Genomic DNA, 21,538 nt, shown 5'->3' with positions numbered 1-21,538 from the left:
TGGCTCAAACAAAGGAAGCAGAGGGTTATGGTGCAAGGAACCATTTCTGAAATGGCTGATGTAAAGAGAGGTGCTCCACAGGGGTCAGTGCTAGGGCTGCTGGTATTTTTAATAAATATATGCTGTTCTAAATCATTTATAAGTATCAAGCTGGTTAAGTTTGAAGATGATACCAAGATAGGTGGATTGGCAGATAATTTGAAATCTTTTAAATCATTGCAGAATGATTTGGAAAGCACACAGGCTTAGGCATATTTGTGGCACATGAAATTTCATCTCAGTAAATGTAAAACATTATACATAAAGGAATAAAAATTTTAGGTTTGAATACACAGTGGGAGGTCTGAAAATCTAGAGTACAACTTATGAGAAGGATTTAGGAGTCATAGTGGACTCTATGCTATCAACTTACAGTGTTCAAAAACCATTAAGAAGGTAAACAGAATGTTAGGTTATATACTGTAGCATGATGTGTGGAGTCCAGGTCCAAGGAGGTTATGCTTAGCTTTATAACACACTAGTGAGGCCTCATTTGGAGTACTGTGTGCAGTTTTGGTCTCCAGGATACAAAAAGGAAATAGCAGTGCTAGAAAAGGTCCAGAGAAGAGAGACAAGGCTCATTATATGGCTACAGGGGATGAATTATGAAGAAAGATTAAAAGAGCTGAGCCTTTTTAGTTTAAGCAAAAGAAGACTAAGCGGTGACATGATTAAAGTGTTTAAAATTACGAATGGAATTAGTACAATGGATCGAGACTGTCATTTTAAAATTAGTTCGTCAAGAACACGGGGACATGGTTGGAAACTTGTTAAGGGTAAATTTTGCACAAACAGTAGGACGTTTTTCTTTACACAGAGAACCATAGACATTTGGAATGAGCTACCAAGTAGCATGGTAGACAGACTTGAGGGACTTTCAAAATTAGACTTGTTTTTTAGACAAATTAACTGGAAAGGCACTGGCAAGCTATGTTGGTCTGAATGGCTGGTTCTTGTCTGATTGTTCTAATGTTCTAATAAGCTTTGTTCTTTCCAAGGCTACCCCGAGACCTTAGTGACCCATCGCCAGATAATCAACCATTCAGACATTTCATATTTACCTGTCAACAGTAGAAATGTTTAATAACTGGTCTCAAATTAAAACTTCTTATTTAAAAAATCTGGACAGCATCAAAGTGTATTATTAATGTTAGAGTTGCTAAAAAAGTACTTATTTAACATCTTATCTTTGTATAATTCAATTCAAAACATGTTGAATTTTGTTTTTACAATTACCAAATTTTTGCTGTTAATGACAAAAAAAGTAATTGCAAGAAGATTTCATTTTGAAATACAATAAAATTTCAACATTTTAACAGAATTCTCTCTTGGACTGAGTTGAAGAATTTACAACTCTGGAGATCTACTTCCATGCGACCCAACCACACCTACCAATTAAATAAGTTAGTTGCTAGAGTATGTTAACAGTACGCTGAATGATTCACAAATTATGGAACTAACTAGCACAAAAAATTTAATTTCCACTACCTGCCACTTCTGGTGTCATGTTGTCTCATATTCTTGATGAAGTGGACTTTCTTAAAGTTCTTTGGTCTTGGTGAACCTGACAGAGTGCGGCACCTTAAATTAAAAGAAAAAAAAAATACAAAAGACCCCAGTTGATTGCAGAACATTCTGATGAGGAACACACAAACTTTCTTTGCAGGCACCTTGTAAAAATATCACTCTTCAAAATATCTAAGTGATAAGGTCTATGTTAGCTTAGATCATTAGGAGTGGAGAAAAGACTGAATTCAGAACAAGATAGTTGTTTGTCTGTTTGTTATAGGAACAAATACTTATTTTCCACTACTTTTAACTTTCAAATTGAAACAAACTTGGTGACTCATTTAACGTATAATCTTTTATATACTAAATGGGTATCACTCAGATATTTTAGTTGTGCAATATACATACTTTATTTCCTACAGAAACCTAATAAGCTAGTATTCAACAGCTATTTGAAAGAGGAAAAAAAAAAGAGTATTTTTTGTTGAATGGGAGTAGGAGGAACTTGTTGCAATGCAAATGCATTTTGAATTGGAGTCCCAGGACAGCCATAAAGTTTGTATGGTGATTATCTGAATTATTAAAATGCAATTTGAGTATAAAAGTTTACAAAATTATATTTTGGTTACACAACAGTTACTTTAAAATGGTAATATAATACACAGTATTCAAGTGGACAATCAGACAGTATCTTATTTGCCTCTCTCTTATTTTATATGGCAATACACTGTGTATAACTTCTGAGTCAATAAGTGCAAGGTTTAGAAAGTGCCATGCAGTCAGATCCATAAGTATTTGGACAGTGACACAATTTTCATACTCTTGGCTCTATACACCACCACAACGGATCTGAAACAAAGCAATCAAGATGTAATTGAGTATAGACTTTCAGCTTTAATTCAAGTGGCTTAAAAATATTATATGAGCTGTTTTGAAAAGACAGACATTTTTATAAATGGTCACACTATTTTCAGGGGCTCAAAGTTATTTGGACTAACTAACAATCATAAATATAATGATCATTTTCAATACTTGGTTGAAAATCCTTTACAGTCAATGACTGTCTGAAGTCTGGAATCCATGGCCTTCACCAAGTGCTGTGTTTTCACTCTAGTGATGCTTTGCTAGTCCTTTACTACATCTGTCTTCAGTTGCTGCTAGTTTGTTAGACTTTCTGCCAGCAGTTTTGTCTTCAGGAAGTGAAATGAATGTCCAATTGGGTTGAGATCAGTTGACTGACCTGGCCATTGAAGAACATTCCACTTCTTGGTTTTGAAAAACACTTGGTTTACTTTCACGGTATGTTTTGGGTCATTGGCCATCTGTACTGTGAAGTGATGTCCTATTAGTTCTGCAGCATTTGGCTGAATCTGCGCAGATAGCATAGCCCTGTATACTTCAGAATTCATCCTTCTACTTTTGCCAGCAGTCATATAATCAATGAACACTAGTAACATACTTCCATTCACATCCATACATGATCATGCCATAAAACTACCTTCACCATGTTCCAACATTCTGGTATATGTTGATCTTAGTTTCCTTTGTCCAAAGAATACTGTTCCAGAACTGGAGAGGCTTTTAAAATTTTTTTCTGGAAAAGCATTATCAGTACTTCCTATGTTTGAGATACACCAGTGGTTTGCATCTTGTGGTAAACCATCTTGTCTTTACTTTCATTAAGTCTTCTGTTGATTGAAGACTTTGGCAGATAGGTCTGCCTCCCACAGAGTGTTCTTGGTTTGGGCGAATGTTGTGAAGGGGTTCTTCTTCACCAAGGACAAAATTCTGCAATCATCAAGCATAGTTGTCTGCTGTGGTTTTCCAGACTTTCTGCCAAGTTAGCCAGTGCATTCTTTCTTTTTAAGAATATACCAGATGGTTCATTTGAACACTCCTTGTGTTTCTACTCTCTTTAAAGTGCTTGTTTTGGTTTCTCAGCCTAATGATAGACTGTTTTTACTTGCACGGCCAGCTTTTGGACCTCATATTGAGAGATCACAGCAACTGCTTCCAAATGCAAATTCCACAATTGGAATCAATTCTGGACCTTTTACCTGCTTAACAGTTAATGAAATAATGAATGAACTGCTCCAACCTGGCTATGGAACAGCTTGTAAGTCAAATGTCGATATACTTTTGAGCCCAAGTAAATGGGGGGCTATGCAGAAAAATGGCTGTCATTCAATATTATTGGTAAACACTTTAATTTAAAGTTGAAAATCTACACTTCAATCACATAATGATTGCTTTATTTCAAATCAATTGTGGTGCTATGCAGAGCCAAAAGTATGAAAATTCTGTCACTGTCCAAATAGTTATGGACTTGACTATACATGAAAAGTTTTGGTTTATGATCAAGAGAGAGACAGTTTTGTCCAAATACAGAAAGAATTTGTAACATATTGAAAATGTCAAGATACATTTAAGAATCCACCACTCTTCATATTCATAATTATGAACTCTTACTGGTAGTTCTCATTAATCTGCAAGATATATCAAACCATGACATAGAAACATTATTTTAAGCACAAAAATAATGCATTACTCCTTAGTTTTACAAATTCAACTCACAAATAAACAATATCCATATATAGATCACCAACCTAACTAAATACTGTATATATATTTAGTTATTTAAAATATTTATTATTTAAAATAAATGGCATAATATATAAAAATGATAACAAAAATAGTATTTAAAATAAATCATGTCTGTGCTTTTAATGCTCCTGAAGTTACTACCTGCGCAGGGGAGCATTTTCTTCAATGTCCTCCAGAGTCTCCAAAGAAGAGCGTTGGGAGATCAGTCTTCGTCTGAGAAGTAGGAAAGACAAGACAAATGAGCAGATGGCTAGAGAATAGTATCAAGTGCAGTCACCAAACTGCATAGTCAGTAATTAAATGCCATACAATTTAATAATGACCCACACAGAAAGTGACGAATGCCTCATGTAATAAGAACTGGATTAAAATGGATCCACTTTCTTTCAACTGAGTAAATGAAGCAAAAATAAATCAATGCTATGTGGAGCATTAGGTTTGCAAATAAATGTGCATTCAGAACTGTTACTCATACAACAAGGATTAAGTCATGACTCTATCTTCATGAGATTTTTCTCTCTTACAATTGATTGTGGAGCTCCGGATATTTAGAGGTTTTGTTTTCCTTTCCTCTGTTGTGCATTGGCAATAGCACAACAATTAATAGACAGATATCGCTGGTTTCCATGTATGTTAAATCAGTTTTTACTTTGTTTTCTGTGTATTTTAACAAATCCGTGACCTGATGTGTAATGATTCTGTATTTATTAATTTGTAAAATGTATACTTGCAATTTACCTGAGAACTTGTTACAGTGCTCTGTGCCTATACTCTGTGAAGAGCACATACAAAAATAAACTGAAATGAGTTCAATTCTCTATCCCTTGCTGAAACTTAGCTTTAACAATACAAATTTATTTGGTATGTACTCAGAAGATACAAGGCACTTGCTGGCATACCATCCAAGAATGGTTCCTGCCTTGTGACTGATGCTGTTGGAATAAGCTCAAGCTTACCTCCACAAGTTCTTAATAGGATTAATAGCATTGAGTATGTAGATGGATGGAAGAGCTCAGCTAGAATCTGTTAGTTAATAAATTACACGGATGTTAAAGTAACTTCTTCTAACTATATTCCCAAATTCATTTCATCACGCAAGCCAAGAGGAGATTGTTTGCATATATTGGAAATTCAGTATTTACAAAAATTGTACAGTACATGATGGATATCCTGATCACCCAAAAAACTGGCAGCAAATATATATATTAGAGAAAGGTCATTAAATCTATTGATAATGACAACATTTCAAAAAGAGGAAAAAAGTTTTCTTTTAATTAAAACCAACATTCTATTCCAAGCTCCTGGTTAGATGGATGGATGGATAGGTGGATAAATAATGCTATATTTATACAAATTTTGTTTAGAATTGGGTAGTTGGAAGATTTCATAGTAAGCCAAGAAATAACTTACATTGTGTAGTTGTTTAGAATGAACTTTCTTTTAGCATAAAAGGCAATGAACTATAAAAATAATTCCACAAGTTTAATCAGTTTGTTTTTAGAAAAAGAGAGTAAAAAAATTCAGATTAGAGAGAACAATGCTAACCAAAAACAAACCTATTAGCTTGCATTTTTTATAAGGCCACATTTACACAAATTATTTTCATAACATTTAAAAATGCCACTACAAAGTTTTTGAAACTCTGTTGTTATTTAAACATTACATTTTACTCATGAAATCCATGTCTAGTTAAAACTAGTTCTTACTATTTCAAAGGGACAATCCACCAGTATTATTTATAAAATTTTGCATAACTGAACCATATAGCATAAAAACAAAAGGAAAGATATAATTAGCAACTATTTCTGCAAACAATTATGGTTTCATTGGTTGCACTAAAAGCAATTCAAATGATCAGGAATGAAAAGTATAGTAGCTTGAAGGGCCCAGTTTTATAAAAAATATAGAAATTTGGCCTAGGTTGATTTTAAGCATACAAATAAACAAGATCAAAAGAATTTCCAGAGGCCTTCAAAAGAAATACATGCCACACCTGGAAGGAGCAGCAACACAATGTAAAAAACATTAACCACTTTCATTCAATATAAAAAAATTATATATAAACGGAAAAATAAATATATAGATTATTGGAAATCCATGGAGTAAGCCAACCTACCAAATTCAGACAAATTGCTGATCAAAAGATGCTTGGGCATCATTTTCAAGATCAGAATATGTAATGACACTGTTTGACACAAGAAAGAAAGACGGTGGGGATCAACCAACAGAAACAAATTACCAAACCACCTAGTCTACATAAGAAGCAAATATAGCACTCTTTAAATGATTTGGTAGGTACACCAAAATGAATGTAACTTAACAGAATCAGTCGCCACTTATGATTATAAAGTCAGGGGTAAACTTGCCTGTGAAAGCATGAGCTAATTGTTTTACCCATTCCTTTTATTAATTGATATTAATTCCACTTAAAAATACACAAACTATAATTATATAAGGATTAGATAGTAAAATTCGTAACCAGATTAGTGGTAGCATTACCTGTGGATATGATGCAATTTAAAATTGTTACGCTACTACCAAGAAAGTGCATGTATGCAGCTATGATGGAGAACAGGCCAAGATGCACTGACTGAGTTCATAGCAACCCTCCGGAAGCTTTCACACATGACATGGCCAAGTACCAACATCAAAACACTAAGGTGATCCTCTGGTTAGAAATAAAAAGATTGCCAAAGTAATCAGCAGAGGCAGACCCAGCTTATACAGAGCAGACAGCAGGCTACAGTTACTCAACTAGAAGCTAAATAACCAGTGGAGCTCAAAGAGGAATAACAAAACACATACCTCTCATGCATCTAATAAAGAGATGACTAAATATACCAATATGACATACAGAGTCACACACGACAACACAGACTGAAATACAGAATTAGTACAGTAATTGTTTTGCTGTTCATTACAAACTGTATGTTTATACCACGATTCATACTTGTAAAACTTAATCTGAACTTCAAAAATCACAACCTTATGTGAGTATTCCACACATATTTACAAATGTTGAAAATATAAAAATCACTACTACATTCATCTTCCAACAGTCCACTTCTCACTTTTAACAGTTAAAAAGCTAAAGCCTATGTATCCCCTTGTGCTCTGCTGCACAGCAGTGGCACTCAGGAGCATAAAAGTAAATGGTGTAACAAAGGCAAATTATCTGCATCACTGGCTTTAAATAGTCGGCATGACTTGAGATTTTGAGTCTTTATGTGGATCAAAACAGTACTGTACAGAGACCAGCTGTCAATGATTTGCTTACCATGGTATAAAAGTTAATTTCAAGATAATAAGATGGGAAAATTAGTCATCTTGTAAAACGTGAAAAACCAATAAAAATTCAGTGAGGTTATTCCCAAATACATCAAAATGCATCACTGCTGCCCAATTCTGCTTCAGGTAAACCACCGCATATGTTAGTTTTTATTATGGTCTTACCATTTACTGAATAACAGTGAGTTGCAGTAGCGTACTGACACATGAAGGGGCAAAAAAGCAGTTTCCTCTATTACAAGCAAGTTTAAATCTTGCCTGAAGAAGGGGCATAAATTGCCTCGAACGATTAGAGAATAAAAGGGGTCATTTTGCTCACTACTCTATTATAAGCAGAATGCTTAACAAATGCAAACAACAGAAACTAGTACCTCAAGAACTACTTGTCTAATTGAGACACAAACAGACACACAGACTTGTCACAGGCTTTAAATAGAGGTTGTTTATGCAGAACATGTGATAGTATAAGATGGTGCCATCATTATTGAATAAAGCTGATAAAAAATAACAGTAGTTTACATCAGCATACATTTTCTCTCTCTATTTATTTATTTAATATGGATGTTTTACTTTTTGCCTTTTAGGCTTTGTTGCTCAAGATGTTCTGTAGGCAGAGGTGCAAACTCAAGTGTTAAATTAGGCAACTGATTACCCTATACAGCAAGGCTTTGTAGAAGTACACCTGACCTGGAATATTTTGTCAAAATAAGCAAAATTCACCTATTCACCCTTTCTCTTTGTACTCAGTAAACACGGGTGGCGACTGGATGAGTGCCGACTGGAGAGGACACCTACAAATGAAACAATTTTTGCTTGTTACCTTTCATTTGGTCAATTTTAAAAAATACTTCCAAAAATTACATTCAGCTGTGATTTTACTTTTTTGACAAAATAAATTCAGTGACAGAAACATACTCCAACAATATTCATTAAAGAAATAACAAATACACAGAGTTCTTTAAGGGCTGTACACACACACACACACATATATATATTGTGATAGATTAAGGTCTCCGTGACCCCTTGAACCCTCAGACTAGACGTCAGACACCAGGTAAAAGTCCAAATATAATATTTATTTAGACAATTATGTGCACAAAGCACCCTCCTCTCCACAATACTCAGTAATAATCAATAATTCCAATAAACAATACAATAATCCTCCACTCCCAGACGCGTTGCCACCCTTCCACCCAGCTCAGCTCGACGTCTGGGATTTCCCATAGTCCTTTTATAGTCCTTGATCCGGAAGTGTTTCGCCCTCTCTGTCCACGTGACTAGGAACACTTCCGGGTCATATAAAAACTCTTCTTCACCCCGGAGGCACGTCGTTTCCTGTCATGTGATCATGACGCACCTCCGGGTTATAAGGCACGTAACAGTCCGACAGCCTCACTACAGCGACTCCTGGTGGCCCCCATGGTATCCAGCAGGGCTGTGCATATAAACTACAGAGTCCATGATGCCCTGCTGGAATTCGGGGCACGTCCACGCTGCTGGGAGAGCTCCTCCTGGTGGCCTGGGGGTGAGAACCGGAATCGAAAGCCGGCAATCCATCACAACATATATATATATGAATAAATAGCTGATATTAGGCAAATTGCCAAAGGGCAAGTAAATGCACAGAACATTTTCCAGTCTGTTTAATCCAAATCAGGCTCCAGCCTCTTTTAAACCACCTGCTTGCAGCACTAGGCAGAAAACAACACTGGACAGGGCACCAGTTCATCGCAAGACCCACTCTGACACAAAGACAGACACACACACACAATTTGGAATCATCAATTAATCTAACATATTCAGAAAATCCATGAAGATGTGGGGATAACGTACAAACTCCATTAGCTGTTATTCCTAGAGTCGACAGTCAAATTACACCAGTCCAGCCTAAATATCACAGAGGGCTATCCTTACACATTAATGCATCATTAACGGTATACTTTTTCACGTTCCTGTACACAGTATACCAAATCATACACAATAAGAAATAAACTTTTAATGAATTAAAAAAAAAGGGCTAAAGTTGCTCATTGTGGCTTAACAGATTCATATCTGCAACAGGTTTTTTATTTTCAGAGTTATATGCAGTGTTGTTGCATCACTTGGATTATTTGTAGATGGGAACAAAAAACTTGCGGTTCACCTTGATTTTAAATAATACTACTAAGAAAATGAGGAAGGCTCTTTTTATCATTACATCCGAGAGGACAAAGGTGATTAACATAAAGATACATGAGAAACATTTATGAATCAAAAGATTTGATAGTGGTTACAAAATGCTGAATTTTCAAAAGGCAAGTCTTTGTGTATACTTTACTTGCCCATCCATTGGAAAAATCAGAAGGTGAACCATGTCCTGGTAGCAGTGTTTAAGGGCTATTCAAAAAATCATGTAAACAAGATTCATAACTATAGACAGTGTCTCATTCACATGAGCTACAGTATATTTCACCTTTTTGGTAATATAATAACCCATTATCATTTCATATTACAGACTTTAAGAGTAGTTATGTATGTTTTATGCTCATTTCCCAGATAAAGGCATGAAAACATACATTTCACAATGTTGCACCCAAACAACATAAAATTATTTAATGTGGAAACAAAGCGTCTTTTACCAGCATGACAGACTGAACATAAAACTGCACTTTTATGTTAAGCACTATTCATGCTGTAAGAAATGAGAACACTATTTCAGTTATGAGATGTGGAAAAGTAGACCTCAAGTTTTCCAGGCCATAAAAATACTCGACTGATTACATTCTCTCTGTGAAAAATGGCCAAGGATTTCATGCCGGAACCTATTTCTTGCTTTAACAGAAAACACATTTAAAAAAATAGTAACCAAGTTGCTGCCAGCTTAAAAAAAAAACTTCAAACTTTTTCTAACAAATAATTTATTTGTTAAACTATTATTCTTTTAAGCTTCACAACCATTAAAATGTATGGGTCATTTTGCAGTGATGGATGGAATTCCATAGTACAAACAAGTAGTGAGTGGATAAATTATCGAGCTATATCTGAAGAGGGAAGTGTGACTGATAATGAATAGTTAACGACCATCTGTCACCATTTAAATCTTAGAATGGGGGCTGGGGCTACCAAATACTTTTTTCCTGTAAAAACAGCATCCAATTGGAAGCACCAAAAAGCAAAACAGATGTTCAGCTTCAACATGTACGGTGTCAGGCACCTGACTATATGCCTCACAGAAAAGCTAATGAAACTGGAAAAAGCTGAATAAACATTGGCTTGAAAGAAAGAACTACTTGTTTTCACCGTTTTGAAGATGGTGAAACTGTGTAAGTTTTTGACATCACTGGTTGAAAATATCATTTAATCTTCAGTAGGTTTAAACATTGCAGCTCAACTTAAAAGACAACACATTTTCTATTTTCATGTGTGCTCTGTCCAGAAGACAGTGACAATCTCAGATATAATTTAACAAGAACATGAGATTAATTTATACCGTAGATTGCCCAAAATAACATACTGTACATAGCATGAAACAAACAACCCTATGAGGTTGAAACATGAAAGAGTAGAAATTTGTACAATGCTGATTTAGTTGTCAATCATCTATGTCAGCACTGCCAAGATTAAAATGATTAATAAACTTCACTGCAATAGGAACTAGTATGCTCTAATCTTTTCAGTCATCTGTTTAATTGCTTGGATTATACATACCGTATGGAAACAAAGGTGAAGCTTACAGCATGTAATTAAAACTAGTACTGTACAAATAAAAAACAAATTACACTCCAGTAACAAAAACAGGTGCCCTTACTAGAGGCAGAGCAGATGTCCTCCTGGTCAATTTTAGTAGAGTTGATAATTATCAAAAAAAAAATGAAAAGAAGTGACAGTACTTTATCTTTGTATCTGAAATATGACATTAATTCGTTAAATTTTCTGAACCCACTTATTCCAATGTATGGTTACAGATAGCAAAAAACATTCCAGGTATCATGAGATGAGACAGTACAATAAACTATTCAATACAGGGCCAACTAAGAGCCCTCAATATAGCTAACCTGCACAAAGATGATGACTGCAACAGCAGGGACACAAAAGGACAGGTTAAAAAAAAAAAAGTTAATTTATTGCAGTATAGTACAATATCTCTCTTCAGGTTTAATTACCACAAACGGAACAAACAACACTTCTAAAAGCCAACAGAGTTTTAGGAAGTGCTGCAATTTATTTAATGCTACTGTACACTTTTACACACACACACACACACACACACACTTTGGGGGTGTCACTCGTCATGGAGAAAGGTGCCTGGAAAAAACAAGTACAAGTAATAGATACAAGAACTCAAAGATATAAGACTTATACAGTATCAAGATATAGATGCTCATAATGTACCAGACTTTAAGGTAAAAACAGTTGGGAACTATGCCAATAACATTCTCATAAATAAAATAAAGCTAACCATGGCAAAGCAGGTACATTTTGTTTCTGAAACTGCTGCTCTGTTACCACAGAACAAAAAATATTTCCTCACAAAACAAAAACTTCTAGCTTCATAGTTAAAATTACAACATATAAAAGGACATTTTTAAGGTGACAAAAATCTATTATATACCAACTTTTACAATAACTGCCAATAACAGTGCAAAATGATTTATGCTGAATACAGAATATCTGTCATGAAATCAATGAGACTAATATGAAAGAGTTTTATTGTAAAATTATTACAGGTTATTACATTTTTATCCTCTATTGCTGGAAACATTCTTGGAAACAACCGTCTTTAGGGTCCCTTGGTACACAGGTACAGCTCTTTGCAATTAATGATCAAATCAAGTGAAGTCAAGTATGTTAATACATACATACCCACAGATTTTACTAAGAGCTTTGTAAAAACCAACAGAAAGATCCTTAATACACATTTCATCATACTTCACTCTAAAAAACTTTAAATTAATGTGGAAGAAGATACAATTATTTTTGGTTATTATGTGCTTGTGTAACACATCTAATTATTTACTTGTAATAGTACATGGAACAAGACAATACCTTGCATTTACTGTATGAAGAGGCTTTGTTTTCTCTCATACTTGCTTATGTATACACTATAAACAAAGAAAACATTGATTGGCAAAAAAATGATGAACTACATGATGTTTTACCTGTTAATCTAGTTAACACCCTAAAACATAACAATGCATCATCCCTATTGTACTGTTGAAGTGATAATCAAGTTTGAGTAATTTCTAAATCTGTCTACTGGTTAACAACATACCCTGTTAATCTTTTAAAGAACTAAGGAAATACAGTAAGTTTTCAAAGGTAAATTCAAGAACTGAACTGTTGCCAGTTTTCAAAACCAGTTGTGCTAAAAGTATGTTTTTTTTAGTTGACAAAGCTTTTTAATGTGTGAGGAAATAAGCATTATTTCTTAGTCTTTACATGAAATTTGCACGTTCTCCCTGTGCTCTAGTTTCCTTCCATAGTCCAAAGACAAGCAGATTAAGTGAATTGGTATTGCTAAACTGACCCGTGTGTCTATGTGTTCACCCTATGATGGACTGGTACACTGCTTTGGATAAGCGGGCTAAGAAAACAGATAGATGGATGGATTTAGATGCCCATATTCACACATAACAATATGGTGTAAACCAGGGGTCCTCAACTCTGGTCCTGGAGGACCAAAGTGGATGCAGATTTTCATTCTAACCCTTTTCTTAATTAGTAACCCATTTTTGCTGCTAATTACCTTCTTTTGAATTAATTTTAATTGACATGCTCCAAGAAACTGTGCCCATCATACAATATCTGAAAACAAAGAAAGATGAAGGTCTCAGGAATGTTGATCTACTCAGGTCCTCAAAACATTTTACCAATGCTCTTGGAAAAGAGAAAATTAACAATTTCTGAATTGTATGCTATTGAACAATGAGAGCAGCAACAAGCCATGAAATTAAAGAATGGGTTTAATTAACAACAAGACTAGGCGCCTAATTAAGCAACTGGTTGGAGTTTGAGGCCCTGACTTAGTTGGTCTTTTGTTGGCTCATACACTTCATATTTCAATTCTGTTTGGGAGCCATTTAAGGAAAGAAATTAAGCAATTCAGAGGGATGATGAAGAAATTCAGGGGAACCAATCTTAAAAAAACAAGTCCATTAAAATGAATTCAAAAGAAATTAAATTAGCAGCAAAAACCAGTCACTAATTACAAAAAGGGTTTGAATGAAAACCTGTAGCTACTGTAATTCTCCAGGACCGGAGTTGGAGACGCTTGGTTAAACAAATATGATCAAAAATTTGTAATATTAAATTTGTAGGTTAAAAATTTAAGAAATTCCTATAATGTAAATTCTATCAATTTAGACTAGCAGCAGCTCAAAATTAAAAATTATTCCAGATTGTTCAGGTCTTCATCCCTTTGAAGAAACATCACCCCATGCTGGGTCTCTGCTAGACCACTCACCAAGCACCACTGCTAAAGCTAAGTTTAAACAAGTGCATGAAGTCTGTTGATAATAAATAATAATAATAATAATTCATTGCATGTTGGAAACTTTTATCTATATTCAACCAGCAATAATAAACTACTACAAACTCTGAGTGCTGGCACTAAAAGAGAACTTTAAAATATGGCAGCACAGTCTTTATGGAGTTTCTTTAGTAGTTTCCTGCTATGCATGCATGAGAGGGATTAATAAAGCAAATAATCAGAGGGGACTCAAAAGCTTTGCAATAAGAATCCCAAGGTAGGCTAAAGCTATGATTAAGGTAAGTCTTACAGCAGCCAATAACTGTCAGAACACACTTGGGAGACTCATTAACTTTATGAGTGTTGGAATGTACATAACTTTGAATAAAGTGGTAGGGGGCATTTTGAAGGTTGTTTCGATGGTATGAAAAGCAATCAATGCAGTTTTCCAAAACATAAATAGCAGCAAAAGGTAAGAGCTGCCCAGTTTACGAACAATAGAAAAACACTCTTGCAATATAAACTGGTTTAGTTTCCTTTAATGTATTCATAAGTGGCATATCATCTTTTTGATCACCTCTCAATAAATGGAAATGTCATTGTAGCATGAATAATGGCTCCCTTCACTTTGTTACCAGTTTGCCTGGATCATGTATATAAAGGTTTATGGCACTTAGCCTGCATGCTAGCCTTCACACAGACTGTGGCAGGAGCTTAATTTATTCAGCACCTGAATTAAGCAACACAGAATTGAAGTTTCCATTGGCCATAGATTCTGATTAATTCTCCACACTGTTGAGTGTGAGAGCATTGGTAATTCATATTTTCTGCAATAAATGTTACACTGCTGTTTTTCTGCTTGTTGATACAAACTACAGAGTCAGGATTAAGCTTTTTTGTTCTTTTAGGTTGCTTTAAAATGAGGAAATGGGAATATATCAATTAATTTTCATCACTTTATAAGCACTATCTGGAAAAGTACAATTTTAAATAATTAAATGACCTTGAAATGAAGTTTATCACCCCGATTTTCATCTTGGTTAAACAAGCCCACTTAGAAACAGGGAAACTTATTCCACAATGAGGCCAATCACTTTGTTGACCCCATACGTGATCCAATGATGGTAACCAGTGGTTGAGAAATTATGGCTTAGGTGACCCACTAACGAACCAATAGTGGCACAACACTGTTTGAGAAATACTGCTTTACATGAGACTTGAAGATCGGTTTGTGCTACTCCACACATACCAATATATGGCTAATACCGGGTCCCAAATACAGCCATAAGCTGGAGCAAAAATGTATGAAGGGGTATCCAAAAATAACTGGAATCTGTGCCTGGTGCACAATCTAGACTTAATTGCAAATTTCGCTGCTAGGTGTAGCATACTTACAGTATTCTGTGGCAGTCTGCCAAGTGGCGCTGCTCTGTATTGTTCGTACGGCATTCCATGTTTTTTTTTGGTGCTTACTAAAAGCGTTCTGCAATTTTTGTAATGGGTGATCATAAAGAACGGCAAGTCTGTGTTAAATTTTGCTTTCTCTTAGGGAAAACAGCTGCTGAAACTGTGCTGATGTTCGAAACTGCTTTTAAAGAGGAAGCATTAAGTAAAACACATATCTACGAGTGGTTTTCGCATTTCAAACAGGGGAAATGTCACTTGAAGACCAACAAAGATCTGGCCCACTTTCCACAATTAGGAATGACGAAAATCTTGAAAAAGTTTGCAATGCAATATATGAAGATCTTCAGACTATTGAAGAGATTTCTGAATTGACTTATGTGTCTTAGAGGTCTTATCACCCTCCCTACTCACCTGATCTTGCGCCATGCGACTTTTTCTTGTTCCAGCATATGAAAAAAGAGCTCAAAGGAAAGAGTTTTATACCGTGGAGGAAGTCCAAGAAAAGAATTAAAAAAAAAAAACAAATATCGCTGCAGGCCTTGGACAATGTTCCTCTTCAGCAATTCCAAAAATGTTTCCACCAGTGGGAAAACCATTGGGGCAAGTGCATTCATTCACATGGAGAGTATTTTGAAGGAGACTAAAGTTTCAGTAAGTAAAAATTATTAAAACATTTTTTTTCCTTCAATTTCGGTTATTTTTGGGTACCCCCCCCCCCCCATAATTTTTAAATATAAAACAAATGATAAGATGTTTGTCATTTTAGTGTATTTTGAAAAGGCTAAAGTGGTCCAAACGCATACTGCCATTAGGTCAACTACTGACACTAAAGAGGCCTAGTGCATGTGACGTGTACATCATTGGTTCCTACCATGAGTTGTTGCATTGAGGACAACCAGAACATGGAGAACAAATGTATACCCAAGATGAATAAACTCAAAAAAAAAAAACCATAATTGCTACAGAATGGACTCTAAGACGTCATAGTATATTGGGTACTGCTATAATAATGCCTTTCATTTTCTAACTTGATTTACATCAATACATCATTTTTTGCATCTGAAACTTGGATGAGACAATTTGATTTTGTAAATGTGGTAAATGAATAAATTCTATTCTCCAAGACAAATTTATTAGAAAATGAAATAATAAATTAACTGTAATGATGTGACCCAATGTTAATAAGGTTTAAAAATCAAAATCAACCCAATCATAGTTAAAGACAGTGTATTTAAACACACAAACTACTATGCAGACACCTAAACACACCATGTTCATAAACATATACATTACAATACATATACTTTATCTATATTACTAAACGACAGTTTAATATATGCACGGACGGCAGACACAGGACGCACCGAGGCACATGCGCCAGAGCCCCTCAGCGCCCCAGAGTCAAACCCAGCAGCTTCCCAGAGTCGGTAGGTGGCGCCCAAACAACACAACCTGTACGAAACCGCATAGATGCGCCCAAGCAACACAACCTGGAAACTAAACTTGCTCTAATCCACTGTGCCAGCAGTCAGTGTCGTACATTTGAATCACATAACGGTAACTTCTACCTAACGACACAGCCACAGAAAAACAAAAATGAGACCGCATGGATAAGAAGAAACAAAAACGAGACCGCATGGATGCGCCCAAACAACACAACCTGTAAACTAAACTTGCTCTTGGATAAAAAGAAACAAAAACGAGACCGCATGGATGCGCCCAAACAATACATCCTGTAAACTAAACTTGCTCTAATCCACTGTGCCAGCAGTCAGTGTGGCATATTTGAATCACATAACGGTAATTCAGTATTAAAAGTAAGAGTCAAACCCAGCAGCTTCCCAGAGTCGGTAGGTGGCGCCCAAACAACACAACCTGTACGAGACCGCATAGATGCGCCCAAGCAACACAACCTGGAAACTAAACTTGCTCTAATCCACTGTGCCAGCAGTCAGTGTGGCATATTTGAATCACATAATGGTAATTCAGTATTAAAAGTAAGAGTTGTACCTAACGACACAGCCACAGAGAAACAAAAACGAGACCGCATGGATAAAAACAATAAACGGAGGCTCCTACAACGCGCTTCAGAAACACCAGAAGCAAAGAAGTCACGGCCCCAAAAAGAAACAGCTCAACTAACGGAAATACAAAAACGAGCCCGTATGGATAAAAACAATGAATGAAGGCGCCTACAATGCGCCTCTGAAACAGCAGAAGCAAAGGAGTCACGGCTCCAAAAACAAAGAGCTCAACGATTAGAAATACAAAACCGAGCCCTTTGGTGAAGCGATATCATTAGACCAGATACCACTTTTGACGCACCGGGCTATATTATGTCCAAAGAATATTGACGTTGATCACATAAATAACCAAGTGATTGCATTACTTCCTGGAGAAAGATGCGTCTTTCTAAGTACTGACAGTGTTGATTCTGAAGACGAAACTGAGCATCTTCATTTCCCATTAGAATATTTAAACACTATTAACCCGGCCGGATTACCACAACACAATCTTAACCTTAAAGTGGGGACAATAGTCATGCTATTAAGAAACCTTAATACTAAACATGGTTTATGCAACGGTACATGGTTAATCGTGAACACCATGACAGAAAATGTTATTGAGACACAAGTGCTGACGGGATCCCATACTACCAATACTGTTTTGATTCCCAGAATTGACCTTACAAGTTCTGACCTGGAATTACCCTTTAAACTTAAACGACGGCAATTTCCCATTAAGGCTTCATTTGCCATGACAATCAACAAATCCTAAGGACAAACCATGGACAAAGTAGGCATTTACCTATCTGAGCCTGTATTTGCACATGGACAACTTTATGTTGCCTTTTCAAGAGTCCGGCGTTCATGTGACGTTAAAGTAAAGGTTTTAACTAGATAGATAGATGATAGATAGATAGATACTTTATTAATCCCAAGGGGAAATTCACAAACTACTCCATACCAAGGAGAACTGATTCAAGGACAGCAAACCATCTTTACTCAAAATGTTGTTTATAAAGAGATATTTGATTAACTATTTTGGATTTACCATTTTATGAATGTTTTGTTTCCAATTTACTTCATTTAAACATTTCCACTTCGATATTGTTTTTATTTATAAGTGCAACAACTCAAAGACATTTTGGACTTAAATGATGTAACAATTAAAATTCAATTTTTGTTTTAATAAATTGATTAATTTTAGTACAAATATATGTATTTAATTCAATGAAAACTTTACCAGGACGCTACCACCCTCCATCATTTGTCATTCCTCCAAATATCGAAGGGAACAGAAACTGATTGCCATTCTTGCATTTGCGATTCTTTAGAGAATCGGGGGTTTACTGGTTACATACTGTACATATTCTATTGGCTTTTGGTAATTAGTTTGTAACGTGCCTAAATGATGACCATTAAACTGATATGACAAGTGAAGAAAATAAATTTACAAAGAATCCATCTGCATCTGGCCAACTGGTCTACCAACACTTCCCTGGATAGTCCAACAAAGCTCCACAATCCTGGCAAACACAAAAAATTAAAAACTACATACCAATATCTCCCATGTCTATAATTTGATTGCACTGTCCATAGAAAATGCTGAAGCAGTAGGCAGGGCAGTGAGGGTACTCAACTCTAGTGTGCAACAGTTTTGACAAAATTACACCAACACAGTACTGAAAAATGTACAAAAATATACTTAAAATACACAAAAATATACTTAAATTTAAGATTAAAGATGGTCAAAAATGTTTAAATTTTCTAATTGTATGAAAAACAGATCTTTTAACTTTAATTAGTACTAGGGTGTTGGATCGTGTTAGCCATTATGAATGTAGAGAAAAGTTAAGCAAAATGACACCTTTTATTGGCTAACTAAAAAGATTACAATATGCAAGCTTGAGGCAACTCAGGCCCCTTCTTCAGGCAAGATGTACTCATTATAATCTTTTTAGTTAGCCAATAAAAGGTGTAATTTTGCTTGACTTTTCTCAAGTTTAATTAGGTAAAAAGAAATGCCCCAATTGCCAAAAACAGAAGGAAATGATTCTATAATTAAATTTAAATAAGGCATTTCTCATACTAATTGAAAGAAGTCTTTTTGCGAGTAACTACAAAAAAGGAAAGCAGATGCACACTCCTGTGCTGTGTACGCAAAAAATAAATAAAAATGCAACATTAAAGACTGCATTAAATAGATATGGAAACAAAATCTGGTAGTACTTCAAGACAAGTTTTTATGAACCAATATGTTCAGTGTGTCATTATCCTGTACTTGTTGGGCAATTTACTCTGGTTGATGCATGCAAAAGCTGTGGTGGGATTTAAATGTGGGAAAAATACAATAGAAATTTCTAGTGTACTGCATCTGCCAGGTTGATATTCAGGCTTAAAAATATGTAAGAATTTACAGATAATAAGCAATCATCATTAGAAATTATTAAAAAAGCAACAGTAATGCTGAAAGCTGGACATAGTTGCCCATTAAAAAGTCATTTCACCCTTTTATCCATCACAGGATTATAGGACATGCCAAGTTTATACCAAAACACAGTCCTGTACAGGATGCCAATTTTGCACAAACCACACTCATGCACCATGGCTAAAGTCTATACATAAAAAGATCAATCTGACATTTTAAAATTTATCAACGTAAATGTAATGGTACCATATTCCATGATACGTTGAGGACTATCATGTAAACATTTCGTCATCTGGTAAAGTGTTGTTGTGTTTTAAATCTGTGCCAGTCTTCTTCTCACACAAACCGAATGAAACAATTCAAGCAAAAAATTAACTGTCACCGATTAGCCAAAAGCCACAGAAATACTATTATGCTTTCAACAAATATGCAATCACCACGAACAGAAACTCAAATAAATGATAAGGTGGCTTAGTCCCTCAGGTTATTGCCTCATGAATCTGGTGTGTCCGTGGTTTGAATCCTATCTCTGGATTTGGTAAAATGAGTGTGGAGTATACAGTTCTCCCTATGTCTCCATGAGTTTTTCTATGTCACCTTAAGGACATGTGCTATGCTGTCAGTTGTAAATTGGCTTTAGGGTAGTGTAAATGTTGAGTGTTGGTTCTAGCATTGTGTCATATCCTGCCAGAATAGGCTCTAACCTCTTGTGTACATGAAATGGATGAAATATTTTCAGAATGTCTGTTTTACATTATTTTGCAATGAGCATTGCTATACAGTCCACTTGCCCAAGAACGATGCCCAAGAGGTCAAAAACATTGCATTTATACACACAGAAAAGGGGATACATAAAAACTACAGACCAAAGAGGGAAAAGGGGAATAAAAACACAACATACTTAGGTCCTCACTTGAACACTACAGCATTGCCACAAGTACTTATAATTCTACCTTTTGTCTCTTTTTGACCAGTCTCATCTTCCATACACCACTTGAAGATTCACACCCCCTCAACTCCAAACTCTACATTCACCTAGTTATCAGGATTAGTTTAAACCTCCTTCTCGGATTACTTCCAACTATGCCAGGATCAAGAGCAAGTCTATTAAAAAGTCAGGAGGCAACCAAACCACAATGTTCTTCAACTGCTATTTAAGCCACTTCATTTCTCAGTTAGCTGCATGTTTTCAATGTTCAAATTTTAATGTTTACACTACCTAGGTTTTATCGTGATTTATAATCTCAAGTATGATTGCATTTTCAAATGTGATGGTTTATAATTCTGTTATAGATGCAACTTTGAAATCACTTTGTCTTTATGTATGCTTTATTTATATTCTTAGTAAATCTGGATATTTAATAAAAACTGAGTTACATTATGAACAATGCTGTACAGTACATCCTCTCTCTGACACACTAACACTGAGTACTTTTAGCCAACGAATTACTCAGCAGAAGTGTGTCAAGAAGCACTACTGTGACTCCTTTACACCTGCATAATGCTCCAATGGGAGTGTGACAGCCAAGTCAGAACTTCTCTTTTAATTTTTTTCTTACGTTATAGTAATTCCAGTGTGGGTGTGTATTTATTTATTGCTCTATTTATATATTTATTTTTTTATAAAAAGGCAAACCCCACCCCCCCCATTGTCTGTAATTGATCCACCTATATATCAGATAAGCTGTTATCACTGGGGGGGAAACCTTTCTCTTTAAATCCAAGGTGCATTTCCACAAGAGATGATGTCTATAGATGCAAGAGGAATGGGTGCATTATATTATTATTATTATATAACAAGAATATTTTAGA

The 21,538-nt window shown here is 35.4% G+C and overlaps 2 protein-coding genes across 2 annotated transcripts in view; both read right to left on the bottom strand.

Annotated features, from left to right (window-relative positions):
• The window catches only part of gata6 (GATA binding protein 6), a 584,947-nt gene that overhangs the window by 5,021 nt on the left and 558,388 nt on the right, over positions 1-21,538 (bottom strand). The window lies entirely within an intron of this gene.
• The window catches only part of cables1 (Cdk5 and Abl enzyme substrate 1), a 94,213-nt gene that overhangs the window by 58,996 nt on the left and 13,679 nt on the right, over positions 1-21,538 (bottom strand). The window contains exons 2-3 of the mRNA XM_028803672.2: positions 4,294-4,365; positions 1,528-1,620 (exon numbers count right to left, since the gene is read on the bottom strand). Of these exons, the coding sequence (XP_028659505.1) occupies positions 1,528-1,620; positions 4,294-4,365 (165 nt within the window). The remainder of the gene's footprint in view (positions 1-1,527; positions 1,621-4,293; positions 4,366-21,538) is intronic.

Source organism: Erpetoichthys calabaricus, chromosome 6, assembly GCF_900747795.2.
Source record: "Erpetoichthys calabaricus chromosome 6, fErpCal1.3, whole genome shotgun sequence".
NCBI lineage: Eukaryota > Metazoa > Chordata > Cladistia > Polypteriformes > Polypteridae > Erpetoichthys > Erpetoichthys calabaricus.
The sequence above is the reverse complement of the archived record's forward strand: the minus strand, read 5'-3'. Positions and strand labels throughout refer to the sequence as shown.